Source organism: Salvelinus alpinus, chromosome 1 (assembly GCF_045679555.1).
Source record: "Salvelinus alpinus chromosome 1, SLU_Salpinus.1, whole genome shotgun sequence".
In the NCBI taxonomy this organism is placed as follows: Eukaryota; Metazoa; Chordata; class Actinopteri; order Salmoniformes; family Salmonidae; genus Salvelinus; species Salvelinus alpinus.
In genome coordinates this window covers 66,238,797-66,255,437 of record NC_092086.1, presented here as the reverse complement: position 1 = coordinate 66,255,437, position 16,641 = coordinate 66,238,797, and the positions used below count along the sequence as shown (strand labels likewise).

At 42.5% G+C, this 16,641-nt stretch overlaps 1 protein-coding gene across 2 annotated transcripts; it reads left to right on the top strand.

Moving 5' to 3' along the window:
* The first annotated feature begins 10,414 nt into the window (after positions 1-10,414).
* On the top strand, positions 10,415-15,110 carry LOC139583499 (D(1)-like dopamine receptor). 2 transcript variants are annotated; one of them, XM_071414665.1, is made up of 2 exons: positions 10,415-10,562; positions 11,697-15,110. In XM_071414665.1, the coding sequence occupies exon 2, from the start codon at positions 11,859-11,861 to the stop codon at positions 13,170-13,172; it is 1,314 nt and encodes a 437-aa protein (XP_071270766.1). In that variant the 5' UTR covers positions 10,415-10,562; positions 11,697-11,858; the 3' UTR covers positions 13,173-15,110. The 2 variants fall into 2 exon arrangements, with proteins under 2 accessions (XP_071270766.1, XP_071270758.1); XM_071414657.1 differs by having other exon boundaries at positions 10,415-11,252.
* Positions 15,111-16,641: the final 1,531 nt, after the last annotated feature.

Genomic DNA, 16,641 nt, shown 5'->3' with positions numbered 1-16,641 from the left:
GTGGCAGTATCATGTTGTGGGGATGTTTTTTTAGCAGCAGGGACTGGAAGACTTGTAAGGATTGCTCAGGACCTCAGACTGGATCAAAGGTTCATCTTCCAACAGGACAACGACCCTAAGCATACAACCAAGACAACGCAGGAGTGGCTTCGGGACAAGTCTCTGGCCCAGCCAAAGCTCGAACTTGAACCTGATATAACATACCTGAAAATAGCTGTGTAGCGACGCTCCCCATCGAACCTGATAGAGCTTGAGAATCTGCAGAGAACAGTGGAAGAAACTCCCCAAATACAGTTGTGCCAAGCTTGAAGTGTCATACTCAAGAAGACTCGAGGCTGTAATCGCAGCCAAAGGTGCTTCGACAAAGTAAATGTCTGAATACTTACAAGTACCAGTCAAAAGTTTGGACACACCTACTCATTCAATGGTTTTCCTATATTTTTACGATTTTCTACATTGTAGAATAATAGTGAATACATCAAAACTATGAAATAACATATATGTAGTCAAGTAGTAACCAAAGAAAGTGTTAAATAAATCAAAATATATTTTATATTTGAGATTCTTGAAAGTAGCCACCATTTTCCTTGATGACAGTTCCCACATATCCTGAGGACTTGTTGATTGTTTTTCCTTCACTCTGCGATCCAACTCATCCGAAACCATCTAAATTGTGTCGAGGTTGAGTGATAATGGAGGCCAGGTCATCTGATGCAGCACTCCATCACTCTCTTTCTTGGTCAAATAGCCCAGAATCGCTGCAGAATGCTGTGGTAGCCATGCTGGTTTATTGTGCCTTGAATTCTAAATTAATCACTGACAGTATCACCAGCAAAGCAGCCCCACACCTTCATGATTCACAGTGGAAACTGTCAATGAATAATCATATCAATGGATGGAATCAGTGAATAAATGGCTGCAGCAGCCATTACCCGGTCTGAGAAGCTGCATAACAAAGGCCTAAGTAGACAAAATAACAATTAAGTCATTCAAACGAGATAATAAGTTATTCAAACAATATACTAAAACTGTTCAAACAAGATACTAAGTGGTTCAAATTAGATCATTCCAAGAGTCGCCATATAATTTTTTGCCTTGGGCTTCAGGGCTTCCGTATGTCCAAATTATTGACATCACTAAAGATTCTTATAAATAAAGTAGTTAAAAGTTTAGTATTTGGTACCATATTCCTAGCACGCAATGACTACATCAAGCTTGTGACTCTACAAACTTATTGAATGCATTTGCAGTTAGTTTTGGTTATGTTTCAGATTTATTTTTGGAGTCACTTTTATTGTAAATAAGAATAGAATATGTTTTTAAACACTTCTACATTAATGGGGATGCTACCATGATTCCAAATAATCCTGAATGAACCGTGAATAATGATGAGTGAGAAAGTTTCAGAGGGTCAAAGATCATACCTCAAAGATATGGTAACCTCTCACCATTACCAATAGCAGGGGAGGTTAGCATGTTTTGGGGGTATGATCTTTGACGCTCTGAAACTTTTTCAGATGGATTCCCCTACCCATGGTGTTGGAAGAGGCTGTATTGGGAGGAGGATGCATGGAAATATGTATTTTTTTTTGTGAATCGTCTTCACGATTGACAAGGTAAGTAAATGCATGTATTCTCATAAATGTAGCCCTTACAGTCATTCTTTGCATCAATTAGATATTTAATTGCTTTAAACTAGTAGCTAGATCATCTTGATCATGTGTTGTTCCTACTCTCTTTCTAGAAGCAATCAGTTACAGGGTAAAAACTCAGATTGAGGCCTTCAATCAAATGGAGGACAGAGAAATATGTGTGCACCAGACAGGTCAAGGCTTTGAGATGTAAATTACAAAAAAATAAACTGGTTGTTTGGATGGCCCGATTGCTGCGATGCAGGCATTGGGTCAATAGTTGGTCGTTTTTTTGTAAAAACAGCAAGACTGGGTTGTTGGTGGTGGGTTATTAAGGTCGGGTTATCGATATTTGACCTAGCCAGTGGGTTAATTCTCCCGTGTGAAGTCCACCAGAACGTGAGCAAATGTCGAGACATGCGATTGGGTGACTGACAGTGGAATACAGCTAATGTTATTTTGACAGACTAAGGGTGTTTTGGCTGACTGTAAACCATGAAAACGAAGGTTATGTATGTAACCACGGTTATGTGAGCTGTATGGATCACTCCAATATATTGGTATCACTCCGCGGCGGAGGGATACATCCGAGGTGAGGATTTACGGCTGGGGTCCGCCCTTATATATAGACCCCATGGCCGCGACACACGTTCTCTACATCAGTTTTGAGGCGCCTCGAGCACCGCAGAGGATTGTAATGATCCATATAGCTCACATAACCGTGGTTACATAAGTACCTTCGTTATGTTTCACTATATTGGATCACTCCAATATATTGTTATACCCGTATCAGATTAGTCGGTGCTAGAGGGACCTGTCCAGCCAGCGGCGATGTCCCAGCGCGGGACCGAGACGCAGGGGCCGCCAATGTGGAAAGGGGGTCCCGGCACAGTCTGTGGAAGGGGAGACGACGCCCAGGACCGCTGAACCAACGGCAGAGGGAGGTGCCACATTTACCCGATAGTACCTAGCAAAGGTGCAAGAGGAAGCCCAGCTGGCCGCAGCACAGATATCAGTGCTCCTCCCAGTAGAGCCCAGGATGCAGCCACACCTCGTCTTGAATGTGCCACCACAGATTCCAGCACTGGCCTGCCGGCTAGGCGGTATGCTGTCGCAATCGCTTCCACGATCCAGTGAGAGCCTCTGCTTTGATAGTCCAGCCCCGAGGACTCTCTCACCATAGCAGACAAAGAGCTGGTCTGTTGTTCTCACTGACCGTGTCCGCTCCACATAGGCAGCCAGTGCCCTCACAGGGCACAGCATGCCGGAGGGAGGCCCAGACTCCACTGCCGGGGGTCGTAAGCAGAAAGGATAAAAGGGATGTTCACATACCTGTCTATCAGAACCTTCGGGAGGAATGAGGGGTTGGGGCGGAGAGATATACTCCTCCCCCCAGGGTCTATCCGGTAGCACTCAGAACTTACCGAAAAAGCATGGAGCTCAACCACCCTCTACATGACAGTAATCGCTACAAGAAAACCTCCTTCATAGAGAGGTGTTTCGGGGAGGCAGACTCCAACGGTTCGAAAGGCGGCTTTGCCAAAGCTGCTAAGACCACATCCAGATCCCAGCTCTCCGTTGAGCGTGTCCTAGCTGGACACAGGTGACAAACCCCCTTCATAAACCTGGAGACCAAGGGATGGCACCCCACTGGCCTGTCCATCCACCCCACATGGCAGGCAGATATTTCTGCCAAATATGCTCTCAGTGTAGAGGCTGCCAAGCGAGACTGCAGGTATTGACTCAAATGATGTCAATTAGCATATCAGAAGCTTCTAAAGCCATGACATAATTTTCTGGAATTTTCCAAGCTGTTTAAAGGCACAGTCAACTTAGTGTATGTAAGCTTCTAACCCACTGGAATTGTGATACAGTGAAATAATAAGTGAAATAATCTGTTTGTAAACAATTGTTGGAAAAATTACTTGTGTCATGCACAAAGTAGATGTGTTAACCGACTTGCCAAAACTATAGTTTGTTAATAAGAAATTTGTGGAGTGGTTGAAAAACAAGTTTTAATGATTCTAACCTAAGTGTATGTAAACTTCCTACTTCAACTGTAAGTATTCAGACCCTTTGCTCAGATGCATCCTGCTTTCATTTCTCATCCTTGAGATTTTTCTTCAACTGGATTGTAGTCCACCTGTGGTAAATTCAATTGATTGGACATGATTTGGAAAGGCACACATCTGTCTATGTAAGGTCCCACAGTTGACAGTGCATGTCAAAGAAAAAACCAAGCCACGAGGTCGAAGGAATTGTCTGTAGAGCTCTGAGACAGGATTGTGTGGAGGGACAGATCTGAGGAAGGGTACCAACATATTTTTGCAGCATTGAAGGTCCCTAAGAACACAGTTTCCTCCATCATTCTTAAATGGAAGAAGTTGGAACCACCAGCTCTTGTAAGGGAGGGCCTTGGTCAGGGAGGTGACCAAGAACCCAATGGTCACTCTGACAGAGCTTCAGAATTACCCTGTGGAGATTGGAGAACCTTCTAGATGGTAGGGCTGGGCGATATGACGATATATATTGTGTGACGATATAAAAACGTCTATTGTTTCATATTATGGTCGTTTATTTCGTTGTGTCGCAAATCACACTCTTTATGGCAATATTTTTGCGTTCTTCCACCACGTGTGGAAGGAAATTTGCAACACAAACAAACATGGAGGAGAGTGAACGTGACACAGAGCACGGAGACACGGAGCTCATACCTAAAAGAGGGGCTACTTCGGTCGCATGGACGTGGTTTAGGTATGAAAAGTCTGACACGGACCAGAAAACCCGACTAGAAAACCGTCCTCTGCAAAATATGCCGCAGGCCTGTCCCGACAACAGGCTCAAACACCACTAACCTCTTTTACCACCTACGAAAGAATCATGTGAAACAGTACAGAGAGAGTCTACGGATGAGACCCAAAAAAGTACAACCGAGTGCTCAAAACAAACCCGACTCAGATGTTGCAAGAGGCGTCTGCCTCTCACATGCACATCATGTGGCAAAGAATCACGAAGATGGAAGGAGATAACACCTGCCGTTACAACTTACATCTGCAAAAACATGGCCCCAATTTACACGGTTGAGAAAAGGGGGGTTTTGTGAGTTGGTGCTAACACTCGACCCAAGGTACCAAATGCAAATGTATATGTGACACGTATTAATGCCAAAATAACATGCAAAACTGGTGTAGGGGATGGGTCCCAGAGACCCTCCAAGGCCATTATTGATTAAGGGAACCTTAAGATTCATATGTTTTGCTGCAGGCCTTTTAATAGATACTGTTGCTATATGCCTAAAAACTCTGCCACTATACGTTGCGCAAGCCATCTATATTAGTCTTTGTGGTTAAGCCCTAGCTGTTGCAAGAGTGTGCTTGCAGGCTAGGTCTGAGTCAGACCGAAACTAGATAAAGAGAAACTAGATAAAGAGAAGTAACCTCTGTCTGGTTTTGACATTTTGATCTTGTGTGACAGTGGACAATGCTAATAATTTCAGAGAAGCTACTGTACTAGCTTGCCTTATTATAAGGTAACCTCAGCTTATTGATACACACATGCATTGACGTAGGTGATCATACCACTAGGGAGTGATCACATGTATAAAATCAGCTGCGCCCTTAGGTGGGGTGCAGAACTTACTCTGAAACAAACACGCTGTGTTTCCATTGTCATTTTCTGTCTGCAATTGCATTAATAGGCCAGTACATCAGGAGACGTGGAGGAGGCCGTAGGAGGGCAACAACCCAGCAGCAGGACCGCTACCTCCGCCTTTGTGCAAGGAGGAGCACTGCCAGAGCCCTGCAAAATGACCTCCAGCAGGCCACAAATGTGCATGTGTCAGCATATGGTCTCACAAGGGGTCTGAGGATCTCATCTCGGTACCTAATGGCAGTCAGGCTACCTCTGGCGAGCACATGGAGGGCTGTGCGGCCCCACAAAGAAATGCCACCCCACACCATGACTGACCCACCGCCAAACCGGTCATGCTGGAGGATGTTGCAGGCAGCAGAACGTTCTCCACGGCGTCTCCAGACTCTGTCACGTCTGTCACATGTGCTCATGTGCTCAGTGTGAACCTGCTTTCATCTGTGAAGAGCACAGGGCGCCAGTGGCGAATTTGCCAATGTTGGTGTTCTCTGGCAAATGCCAAACGTCCTGCACGGTGTTGGGCTGTAAGCACAACCCCCACCTGTGGACGTCGGGCCCTCATACCACCCTCATGGAGTCTGTTTCTTACCGTTTGAGCAGACACATGCACATTTGTGGCCTGCTGGAGGTCATTTTGCAGGGCTCTGGCAGTGCTCCTCCTACTCCTCCTTGCACAAAGGCGGAGGTAGCGGTCCTGCTGCTGGGTTGTTGCCCTCCTACAACCTCCTCCACGTCTCCTGATGTACTGGCCTGTCTCCTGGTAGCGCCTCCATGCTCTGGACACTACGCTGACAGACACAGCAAACCTTCCTGCCACAGCTCGCATTGATGTGCCATCCTGGATGAGTTGCACTACCTGAGCCACTTGTGTGGGTTGTAGACTCCGTCTCATGCTACCACTAGAGTGAAAGCACCGCCAGCATTCAAAAGTGACCAAAACATCAGCCAGGAAGCATAGGAACTGAGAAGTGGTCTGTGGTCACCACCTGCAGAACCACTCCTTTATTGGGGGTGTCTTGCTAATTGCCTATAATTTCCACCATTTGTCTATTCCATTTGCACAACAGCATGTGAAATTTATTGTCAATCAGTGTTGCTTCCTAAGTGGACAGTTTGATTTCACAGAAGTGTGATTGACTTGGAGTTACATTGTGTTGTTTAAGTGTTCCCTTTATTTTTTTGAGCAGTGTGTATATATATATATACAGTGGGGAGAACAAGTATTTGATACACTGCCGATTTTGCAGGTTTTCCTACTTACAAAGGTACACTTTAACTGTGAGAGACGGAATCTAAAACAAAAATCCAGAAAATCACATTGTATGATTTTTAAGTAATTAATTTGCATTTTATTGCATGACATAAGTATTTGATCACCTACCAACCAGTAAGAATTCCGGCTCTCACAGACCTGTTAGTTTTTCTTTAAGAAGCCCTCCTGTTCTCCACTCATTACCTGTATTAACTGCAACTGTTTGAACTCGTTACCTGTATAAAAGACACCTGTCCACACACTCAATCAAACAGACTCCAACCTCTCCACAATGGCCAAGACCAGAGAGCTGTGTAAGGACATCAGGGATAAAATTGTAGACCTACACAAGGCTGGGATGGGCTACAGGACAATAGGCAAGCAGCTTGGTGAGAAGGCAACAACTGTTGGTGCAATTATTAGAAAATGGAAGAAGTTCAAGATGACGGTCAATCACCCTCGGTCTGGGGCTCCATGCAAGATCTCACCTCGTGGGGCATCAATGATCATGAGGAAGGTGAGGGATCAGCCCAGAACTACACGGCAGGACCTGGTCAATGACCGGAAGAGAGCTGGGACCACAGTCTCAAAGAAAACCATTAGTAACACACTACGCCGTCATGGATTAAAATCCTGCAGCGCACGCAAGGTCCCCCTGCTCAAGCCAGCGCATGTCCAGGCCCGTCTGAAGTTTGCCAATGACCATCTGGATGATCCAGAGGAGGAATGGGAGAAGGTCATGTGGTCTGATGAGACAAAAATAGAGCTTTTTGGTCTAAACTCCACTCGCCGTGTTTGGAGGAAGAAGAAGGATGAGTACAACCCCAAGAACACCATCCCAACCGTGAAGCATGGAGGTGGAAACATCATTCTTTGGGGATGCTTTTCTGCAAAGGGGACAGGACGACTCTACCGTATTGAGGGGAGGATGGATGGGGCCATGTATCGCGAGATCTTGGCCAACAACCTCCTTCCCTCAGTAAGAGCATTGAAGATGGGTCGTGGCTGGGTCTTCCAGCATGACAACGACTCAAAACAGACAGCCAGGGCAACTAAGGAGTGCCTCCGTAAGAAGCATCTCAAGGTCCTGGAGTGGCCTAGCCAGTCTCCAGACCTGAACCCAATAGAAAATCTTTGGAGGGAGCTGAAAGTCCGTATTGCCCAGCGACAGCCCCGAAACCTGAAAGATCTGGAGAAGGTCTGTATGGAGGAGTGGGCCAAAATCCCTGCTGCAGTGTGTGCAAACCTGGTCAAGAACTACAGGAAACGTATGATCTCTGTAATTGCAAACAAAGGTTTCTGTACCAAATATTAAGTTCTGCTTTTCTGATGTATCAAATACTTATGTCATGCAATAAAATGCAAATTAATTACTTAAAAATCATACAATGTGATTTTCTGGATTTTTGTTTTAGATTCCGACTCTCACAGTAGAAGTGTACCTATGATAAAAATGACAGACCTCTACGTGCTTTGTAAGTAGGAAAACCTGCAAAATCGGCAGTGTATCAAATACTTGTTCTCCCCACTGTATATATATATATATATATATATTTTAGGCCTATATTTATTTTGTTTGCAACTATAGTTGAAGTGTTCTCTTTTTACCTTTTTAGATTTTATACATTCATATTTTATATTTTGTTACATGCTTAATTGAAAATTTGCATAAAGGTTCTAAATAAAAGGAGAAATAATCAAATATGAGTAAGTACCTTTTATTTGTTGAGTATAATTCAAAATGTAATATGAAATAGGCCTTTACTGTCACGACTTCTGCCGAAGTCGTTGCCTCTTCTTGTTCGGGCGGTGTTCGGCGGTCGACGTCACCGGTCTTCTAGCCATCATTGATCCATTTTTTATTTTTCCATTGGTTTTGTCTTTTCTTCTCACACACCTGTTTCCAATCCCATCCATTACATGTTGTGTATTTAACCCTCTGTTTCCCCTCATGTCTTTGTCAGAGATTGTTTGTTGTTAGTGTTGTTTTTTATGTGTATAGGTGCGCTACGGGTCTTCGTACCCATATTTGTTTATGGTCGTTTCTTATTAGTGTTATGGAGCATGTACTTGGACATTCATTAAAAGACTCCGTTTGACTCTCCTGCGCCTGACTTCCCTGCCACCTATACACACGACTCTGACATTTACAATGTGGTCATTTTATATAAACTATTTATTAATAGAATTTACAGAAAATGTGCTATATCGTGATATGTATCGTTATCGGGATATGAAATGACCTATATCGGGATATGAGATTTTGGCCATATCGCCCAGCCCTACCAGAAGGACAACCATATCTGCAGCACACCACCAATCAGGCCTTTATGGTAGAGTGGCCAGACAAAAGCCACTCCTCAGTAAAAGGCACGACAGCCCGCTTGGAGTTGCCCAAAAGGCACCTAAAGGACTCAGACCATGAGAAACAAGATTCTCTGGTCTGATGAAAGCAAAATTGAACTCTTTGGCCTGAATGCCAAGCGCCACGTCTGGGGGAAACCTGGCACCATCTCTACGGTGAAGCGTGGTGGTGGCAGCATCATGCTGTGGGAATGTTTTTCACGGCAGTGACTGGGAGACTATTCAGGATCGAGGGAAAGATGAACGGAGCAAAGTACAGAGAGATCCTTGATGAAAACTTGCTCCAGAGCGCTTAGGACCTCAGACTGGGGTGAAGGTTCACCTTCCAAAAGGACAACAACCCTAAGAAAACAGCCAAGACAACGCAGGAGTGGCTTCGGGACAAGTCTCTGAATGTCCTTGAGTGGCCCAGCCAGAGCCCGGACTTGAACTCGACCGAACATCTCTGGAGAGACCTGAAAATAGCTGGGCAGCGACGCTCCCCATCCAACCTGACAGAGCTTGAGAAGATCTGCAGAGAAGAATGGGAGAAACTCCCCAAATACAGGTGGGCCAAGCTTGTAGCTTCATACCCAAGAAGACTCAAGGCTGTAATCGCTGCCAAAAGTGCTTCAACAAAGTACTGAGTAAAGGGTCTGAATACTTATGTAAATGTGATAGTTCAGTTTTTTTATTCTTATTACATTTGCACACATTTCTAAAAACCTGTTTTTGCTTTGTCATTATGGGGTATTGTGTGTAGAATGATGAGGAAAAACAATAATTGAGTACATTTTTGAATAAGGCTGTAACTTAACAAAATGTGGAAAAAGTCAAGGGGTCTGAATAGTTTCAGAATGCCCTGTACATGCAGAAATATTTGATGTCTGCATTGACTCTGAAATTCACAGCAAATATGAAGAAAACAGAGCACTGGTCAGGGGTTTTATTGATCTATCCATTTCTCATAGTTTCTCTATATATTGTGTTGGTGTATTAATAATGTAATTACTAAAACATCTTTAGAATTGCATATTTCTTATTCTGTCATGTCAATGATGATAGTAATTTAAGCTTGCAGCATATCATATTTTCATTTTTTTATGATTACTTAATATGGCCTCCAGTAGATGGCCTCATTGGGCCTCATTGTGCAAAAAGATTCTCTTCATGTTCAACTTCAAGACAATTTCACCATAAGATATTTTAATAATTCCATGGTTCATTTTATTTTACGTTTCATCAAATCCCTTATATGACATACTGTGGCCAATGCGTTTGATAGCAGGCCTAGCTGTAATATTAGGCTACTGTATAATGAATTATATAATTATAAATCTAATATCAATATCGAAGATATTTGGCTACTGTATAAATAACTATGTAATTATACATCTAATATCAATATAGAAGAGTGAGTGGGCTTTAATAGGATCAAATAAGCACATTTCACCATGCTGAAGTATGAGCTGATTTTTTTAATGAGCTGGAGAAAAGCAGATGGGGACGTTTCCGACACCCTCTCACCTTCCCTCTATCTACAAGTGAGAGACTTCACTTCAGACACGTCATTGCTGGATGAGGAGACTAAAACGGAATTGGGATCTCTTCACAATAACTTCAAAATAAGAAGAAAGTAACAAAACAAAAGAGGCACGACATCCAGTGCGTGACGTTTAGGAAAACTCGTAAGCTACTCTTATTGTTGTTGATTTGGAGCTTGTGAGAAGATAAACGAGTTGACTTGATTCTATCGTACGGTTTTTGCACCTTCTCTGGATGTGGTCGCACAGTTTTTCACGTGAAAGTAGAGTGAATTTCGAAAGGACTTAATTTAATGGTAATTACACATTGCTGGCGGTACTGGGGCTGCATCCGGAACACACGCGAAGAGAGGAGGAGAGCAGAGAGGCGTGCGCTTCTGGTGTATAGATGGGGGGGAAGGAGAATAAGTAGAGCCTTCTATTTCCATGTAAATAATGACTTACCGTTGAGCTTTCTTTGAGGATTTAACGGCATCTGCAACAACAAAAAAACGTTTGTTTGAAAAAAGTTGACAGCTCATCTTCCATGGAGTCTCATTGCAATTTTGGAGACTTGATGTGTGACAAAAACGGACCGCACAAACGGATTGAGTTCCAGGATTACGGTTATGTGTTGCGCCACAGTAAAATGTAGCCTGACATGTTTTATTGGTGCTTATGGAACCTTGAATGTACATTTTTCATAAAACAAACGCAGAAGCCACGTTTCATGTGTAAAGACACAGACAATGTATTCATTTTGTTGTTATGATGCGAATGCATTTCTAGTCAACAATGTTTTGGGAGGAGTCGTGATTATGTCTACATTTCTATCACAGCCCAAATCGTCATGCGGTAGGTCCAGTGCATGTGCATTGCAGTTACAAAGTCTAATGCTTGTCCTGGATGGAGTGTCAATAGGAGCACGAATATAATCAGATGGACACGCCTTGTCAGTCATTAAACAAATCAGATAAATGAAAGTGCAAATATGATCAATAGACTGTATTGATGAGCCCATATATAAGGCTAATGATTGGCCCAGCCTCTGTTTACATAACATGCCTGCGAGAATATGGTGTGAAAGTTTCAGATGACTGCTGCCAGCTCATTGAAATAGACATAACATCAAATAAAAAAACAAGTTTAGATTGGTAGCATATTCAACTCTTCAATAACAGCTGGAATACCTTTTGTTGATAACTGCTGCACTAACATTAGAATGTCTTTGAGAATTCATGAACAGGATGATTTTTTTTTTGGCTCATTTCTAACGATTGCTTTTTGAAATATTTATAGACACTATTCTGCAAGATGATCGTTGTGATGAGCATGGTGACCCAACCTCCAAATGAGCTTGTCCCCAGGCAAGAGGCCAAGGCTACATTTCCCATCTAATTGTCCTGACTTCAGGTGATTGGAACTATGGGGTGATTTCCATCTCTACAAGCTGACAGAAACATGGATTTGAACTTCTCCATGGTCCGTGATAGCGATAATTTGCCAGAGAGAAACTCATCCAAGCGCGTTCTGACAGGCTGCTTTCTCTTTGCGCTCATCCTGACCACACTGCTAGGGAACACACTAGTGTGTGTTGCCGTCACCAAGTTCCGCCACCTGCGTTCAAAGGTCACCAACTTCTTTGTGATCTCTTTGGCCATCTCAGACCTGCTGGTGGCCATCTTGGTGATGCCATGGAAGGCAGCGACAGAGATCGTGGGCTTCTGGCCCTTCGGAGCCTTCTGCAACATCTGGGTGGCATTCGACATCATGTGCTCCACAGCGTCCATTTTGAACTTATGTGTCATCAGCGTGGACAGATATTGGGCAATCTCAAGCCCGTTCCGCTATGAGAGGAAGATGACACCCAAGGTGGCATTTATTATGATCAGTGTGGCATGGACTCTGTCCGTGCTCATCTCCTTCATCCCTGTGCAGTTGAACTGGCACAAGGCTGCAGTGTTGGAGCTCAACAGCACTTACGGGGAGCTGCCTCCGGACAATTGCGACTCCAGCCTTAACAGGACTTATGCCATCTCCTCCTCCCTCATCAGCTTCTACATCCCTGTGGCAATCATGATCGTGACTTACACCCGGATTTACAGAATTGCCCAGATACAAATCAGGAGGATCTCAGCCCTGGAGAGGGCTGCGGAGAGTGCCAAGAACCGCCACAGCAGTATGGGGAACAACATGGAGACGGAGAGCTCCTTCAAGATGTCTTTCAAAAGAGAAACCAAAGTCCTAAAGACCCTCTCTGTCATAATGGGGGTGTTTGTATGCTGCTGGCTGCCCTTCTTTATCCTCAACTGCATGGTGCCCTTCTGTGAGGCCAACAGCACCTCTGATTTCTTCTGCATTAGCCCTGCTACATTTGACGTGTTCGTCTGGTTCGGCTGGGCCAACTCCTCACTCAACCCCATCATATATGCCTTCAACGCGGACTTCCGCAAAGCATTCTCCATCCTGCTGGGCTGCCACAGACTCTGCCCAGGCAGCAATGCCATAGAGATAGTGAGCATCAACAACAATGGAGAACAGCCACCTGCGTCCCAGTATCAGCCTAAAGGGCACATTCCCAAGGAGAGAAACAATGCCACCTATGTGATTCCCCACAGCATCCTGTGTCAGGAGGAGGAGCTGCAGAAGAAGAATGAGGTTGGGATTAAGACCTTGGAGAAACTGTCCCCGCCTCTTTCTGAAAACGTGGACAGCGATGCGGATGCGATTAATCCGATAACTCAGAACGGCCAACACAAAACTGTGAGATGTTGATTGGTGTATGTATTGGTGTACAAACATAGAAGGAACCCACAGAGGGAGAGACCAGGCAGTATGCCTAGCAAAGGTGTGGGGTGTACAAACTGAGCTTCACTGCAAACCTTAAAACTCGAATCACTATGGAAATCTACAGAATGTTTCAAATGAAGGCACTTTAACCTGATTAACTATCTGCAAAACACCTTCAGCATTTATTAATGAAGTATAGACAGATTTGTTGCTAAATGTTCCATAACTTGAATAAAGAAAAAAGAAATACACACGTGTATACATGTGTTGTATTTACAAATACGTATACATTTGCATATATGTACAGTAGTGATGTTACAAATATCCTGGATGCCGTTATAACATGGAGAAAGAAGTAGAAATATTAGCTAAATGTCTTGTAAGTGCTTTACATTTATGTATACAATGTGTTTCATATACAGAACTATAAAGATAATTGGTTTTGCTATTTTTTTTAAAATGTCAACCACAGTGTGTAATTAATTGGTTTTTATTTATATTATTTATCATAATATATTGGCGAGTTGAAGACACTTCGGTGGTAATGACAATTGAGTAAAATAATATGACCATAGGATGGTGTAAATAATTGAAAACAACCCTCATCAACTCTTGCATTTACATTCTTGTGACAAAGTGGTAAGCCTTAGAGTGGTAGGGTGGTAGTAAGGTTTTTTGCATTTGACATTTAGAGCACTGTGTCAATAACTGAGGCATGCTTTAAATGCCTTTAATTTTCACAGTTACAACATCTTATGCCAAGTATGCCATATTTCTAAATATTTCAGTTGTATTCCCCTTTTGTAGTAAATGCATTTTCCAACTGGTGTAGATGGAGCTCATTCTGATTGTCCCTATTACTCACTCCCACAAGACACTCTCCGCTTAAAAAGTGTTACCTCTTCACACTTAGGGCATCAGTGATCCTGTTGGCAAGTCAGGCCTCATGAGACACTCCTTCAGGTGTGCATCTCCTATTCCTAATATAGTGCACTACTTTTGACCAGATCCTAAAAGGCTTTTGTCAAAAGTAGAGCACTAAATATGAAATAGGATTCCATTTCGGACGCACCCTTTTACTGTACTAATGCAGAGAACCGATTCTGATTCTATTAACGTTCTGTTGGGCACGAAGAGAAAAAAACTGCTTAGTGTGCAGCAGTAAATGCCATCAATGCATAAAAGAAAAATGTCAATCCTGTACCTTATGCAAGTCACTGGTCACCCAACCGGAACACAATTGACACTATGTGACCTTTGCTAAACCGCTGAAATCACATATTGTGAATTGCTTAAGCTAGTGCTGTGATGTTTTAGGTAACAGTGGGACTATTGTTGTGCTTATAGCTGCCAGATTGAAGCCACCCACTGTATGCTTTGGTCCTTTGACTCTTCTGATCAATTCTCTAATTTGTACCTCTGACTGTTAAGTTGTTCTCTCTGCAGTATTGAAATCTATATTGAATTTGACAGATGGCAAACAAAACGTTCATAAAATATGAACAATTATATAGAGCTTGTGTGGTTAAGGCCTTCATAAGGTTGTTAATTTCAGGAGGCATTGCATGAATCTACATTGGATGTAATTTCACAGTGTGAATTGGGTGCAGAACATATTTTCACACTCTTTACAGAAGTGTGGCAACACCACTTTATCATAGTTCCATGATGGGAAGTCCCATGGCCAGGGGTTTGATGTAAACATTAACTAGAGTTAATGCATTGTGGTTTAGTTGTTTCCAGACGTCAACCTTGTTCTCGTATCTCCAGCTATAAAAGCATAGAGTTGTCATACATTGAATAGGGTAAGTCATTGTATTGTATTAAGTCCTTGTATTAAGTCAAGTATTGGTCTCAAAATCATTCGTTATTATATTTTGTTGTTCTGGGAAATCAAATTTGACATAAATTACAAAGGAGGAACGTTTGTGGATCAACATGTTACTTATGAGTTGCCTCACTCCCCCCACTCCTGTATTGCTCTCCTATTGAGTTTTTATGGCCTAATTGTATTAGCCTGACCCTGGATTCTTAATTAGAGTGTATGTCCATCTATGACAAGTCTTCTATGACAAGTGTCAAAATATGAACTCCCTCTGAGAAGACCTCTGCCTATGTCATTTTGTAGATAATGGTGGAACGTGCTCATTGTTCAGCTCCACTCTAATTGTCACAGGGTGCTATCTAGAACCTAGACGGGTTCTTCGGCTGTCCCCATAGGAGAACTCTTTGAAAAACAATTTGTTTTCCGGGTAGAATCCTTTTGGCTTCCATGTAGAACCCTTTCCACAGAGGGTTCTACATGGAACCCAAAAGAGTTGTACCTGCAACCAAAAAGGGTTATTCTATGGGGACAGCCAAAGAAGCCACCAATCCCATAATATTGAAGTAAAAACAGTGCTGACTTGATATAGTAGCATCTGATATTTTGTAAATGTTTTTTCAAAGGTATTATGTCACTGACGAAGGCAAAACTGCAGCAACTACATGCAACTATGTCAAGTGAAGGTTGGCCTTTTATAATTTCTACCATAACAGCAGGGGTGGAAAAAGTACCCAATTGTCATACTTGAGTAAAAGTAAAGATACCTTAATAGAAAATGACTCAAGTAAAAGTGAAAGTCACCCAGTAAAATACTACTTGAGTAAAATTCTAAAAGTATTTGGTTTTAAATATACTTAAGTATCAAAAGTAAATGTAATTGCTAAAATATACTTAAGTATCAAGAGTAAAAGTAAAAGTATAAATCATTTCAAATTTCTTATATTAAGCAAACCAGATTTTTTTTTTTTTTACGGATAACTAGGGGCATACTCCAACACTCAGACATAATTTACAAATGAAGCATGTGTGTTTAATGAGTCCACCAGATCAGAGGCCGTAGGGATGTGCAGGGATGTTCTCTTGATAAGTGCGTGAATTGGACCATTTTCCTGTCCTGCTAAGCTTTCAAAATGTAATGAGTGTTTTTGGGTGTCAGGGAAAATGTATGGAGTAAAAAGTACATTCTTTTCTTTAGGATAAAAAGTACATTCTTTTCTTTAGTAATGTCGTGGAGTAAAAGTAAAAGTAGTCAAAAATATAAATTGTAAAGTACAGATACCCATAGAAACTAGTTTAGTACTTTAAATTATTTTTACTTAAGTACTTTACACCACTGCATAGCCTGTATCACAACCAGCCGTGATTGGGAGTCCCATAGGGCGACGCACACTTGGCCCAGCGTTGTCCGGGTTTGGCCAGTGTAGGCCGTAGTGTAAATATTAAACAACTGACTTGCGTAGTTAAATAAAGGTTCAATAAAAAATACAAAAAATAACAGTTGTTGACCAATATTGACTTGTCTCTCCATTATAAACTATATTCCTTGCTGATAATTTATTTTCTAGCTATCTTCAAACATGAGTCCACTCAAATATACAATTAAAAAATAACTCCACATAATCTGAGCTG

Bases quoted from the DNA above. Each gene is read 5' to 3' on its own strand.
- LOC139583499 (XM_071414665.1), top strand. From the start codon at position 11,859: ATGGATTTGAACTTCTCCATGGTCCGTGATAGCGATAATTTGCCAGAG.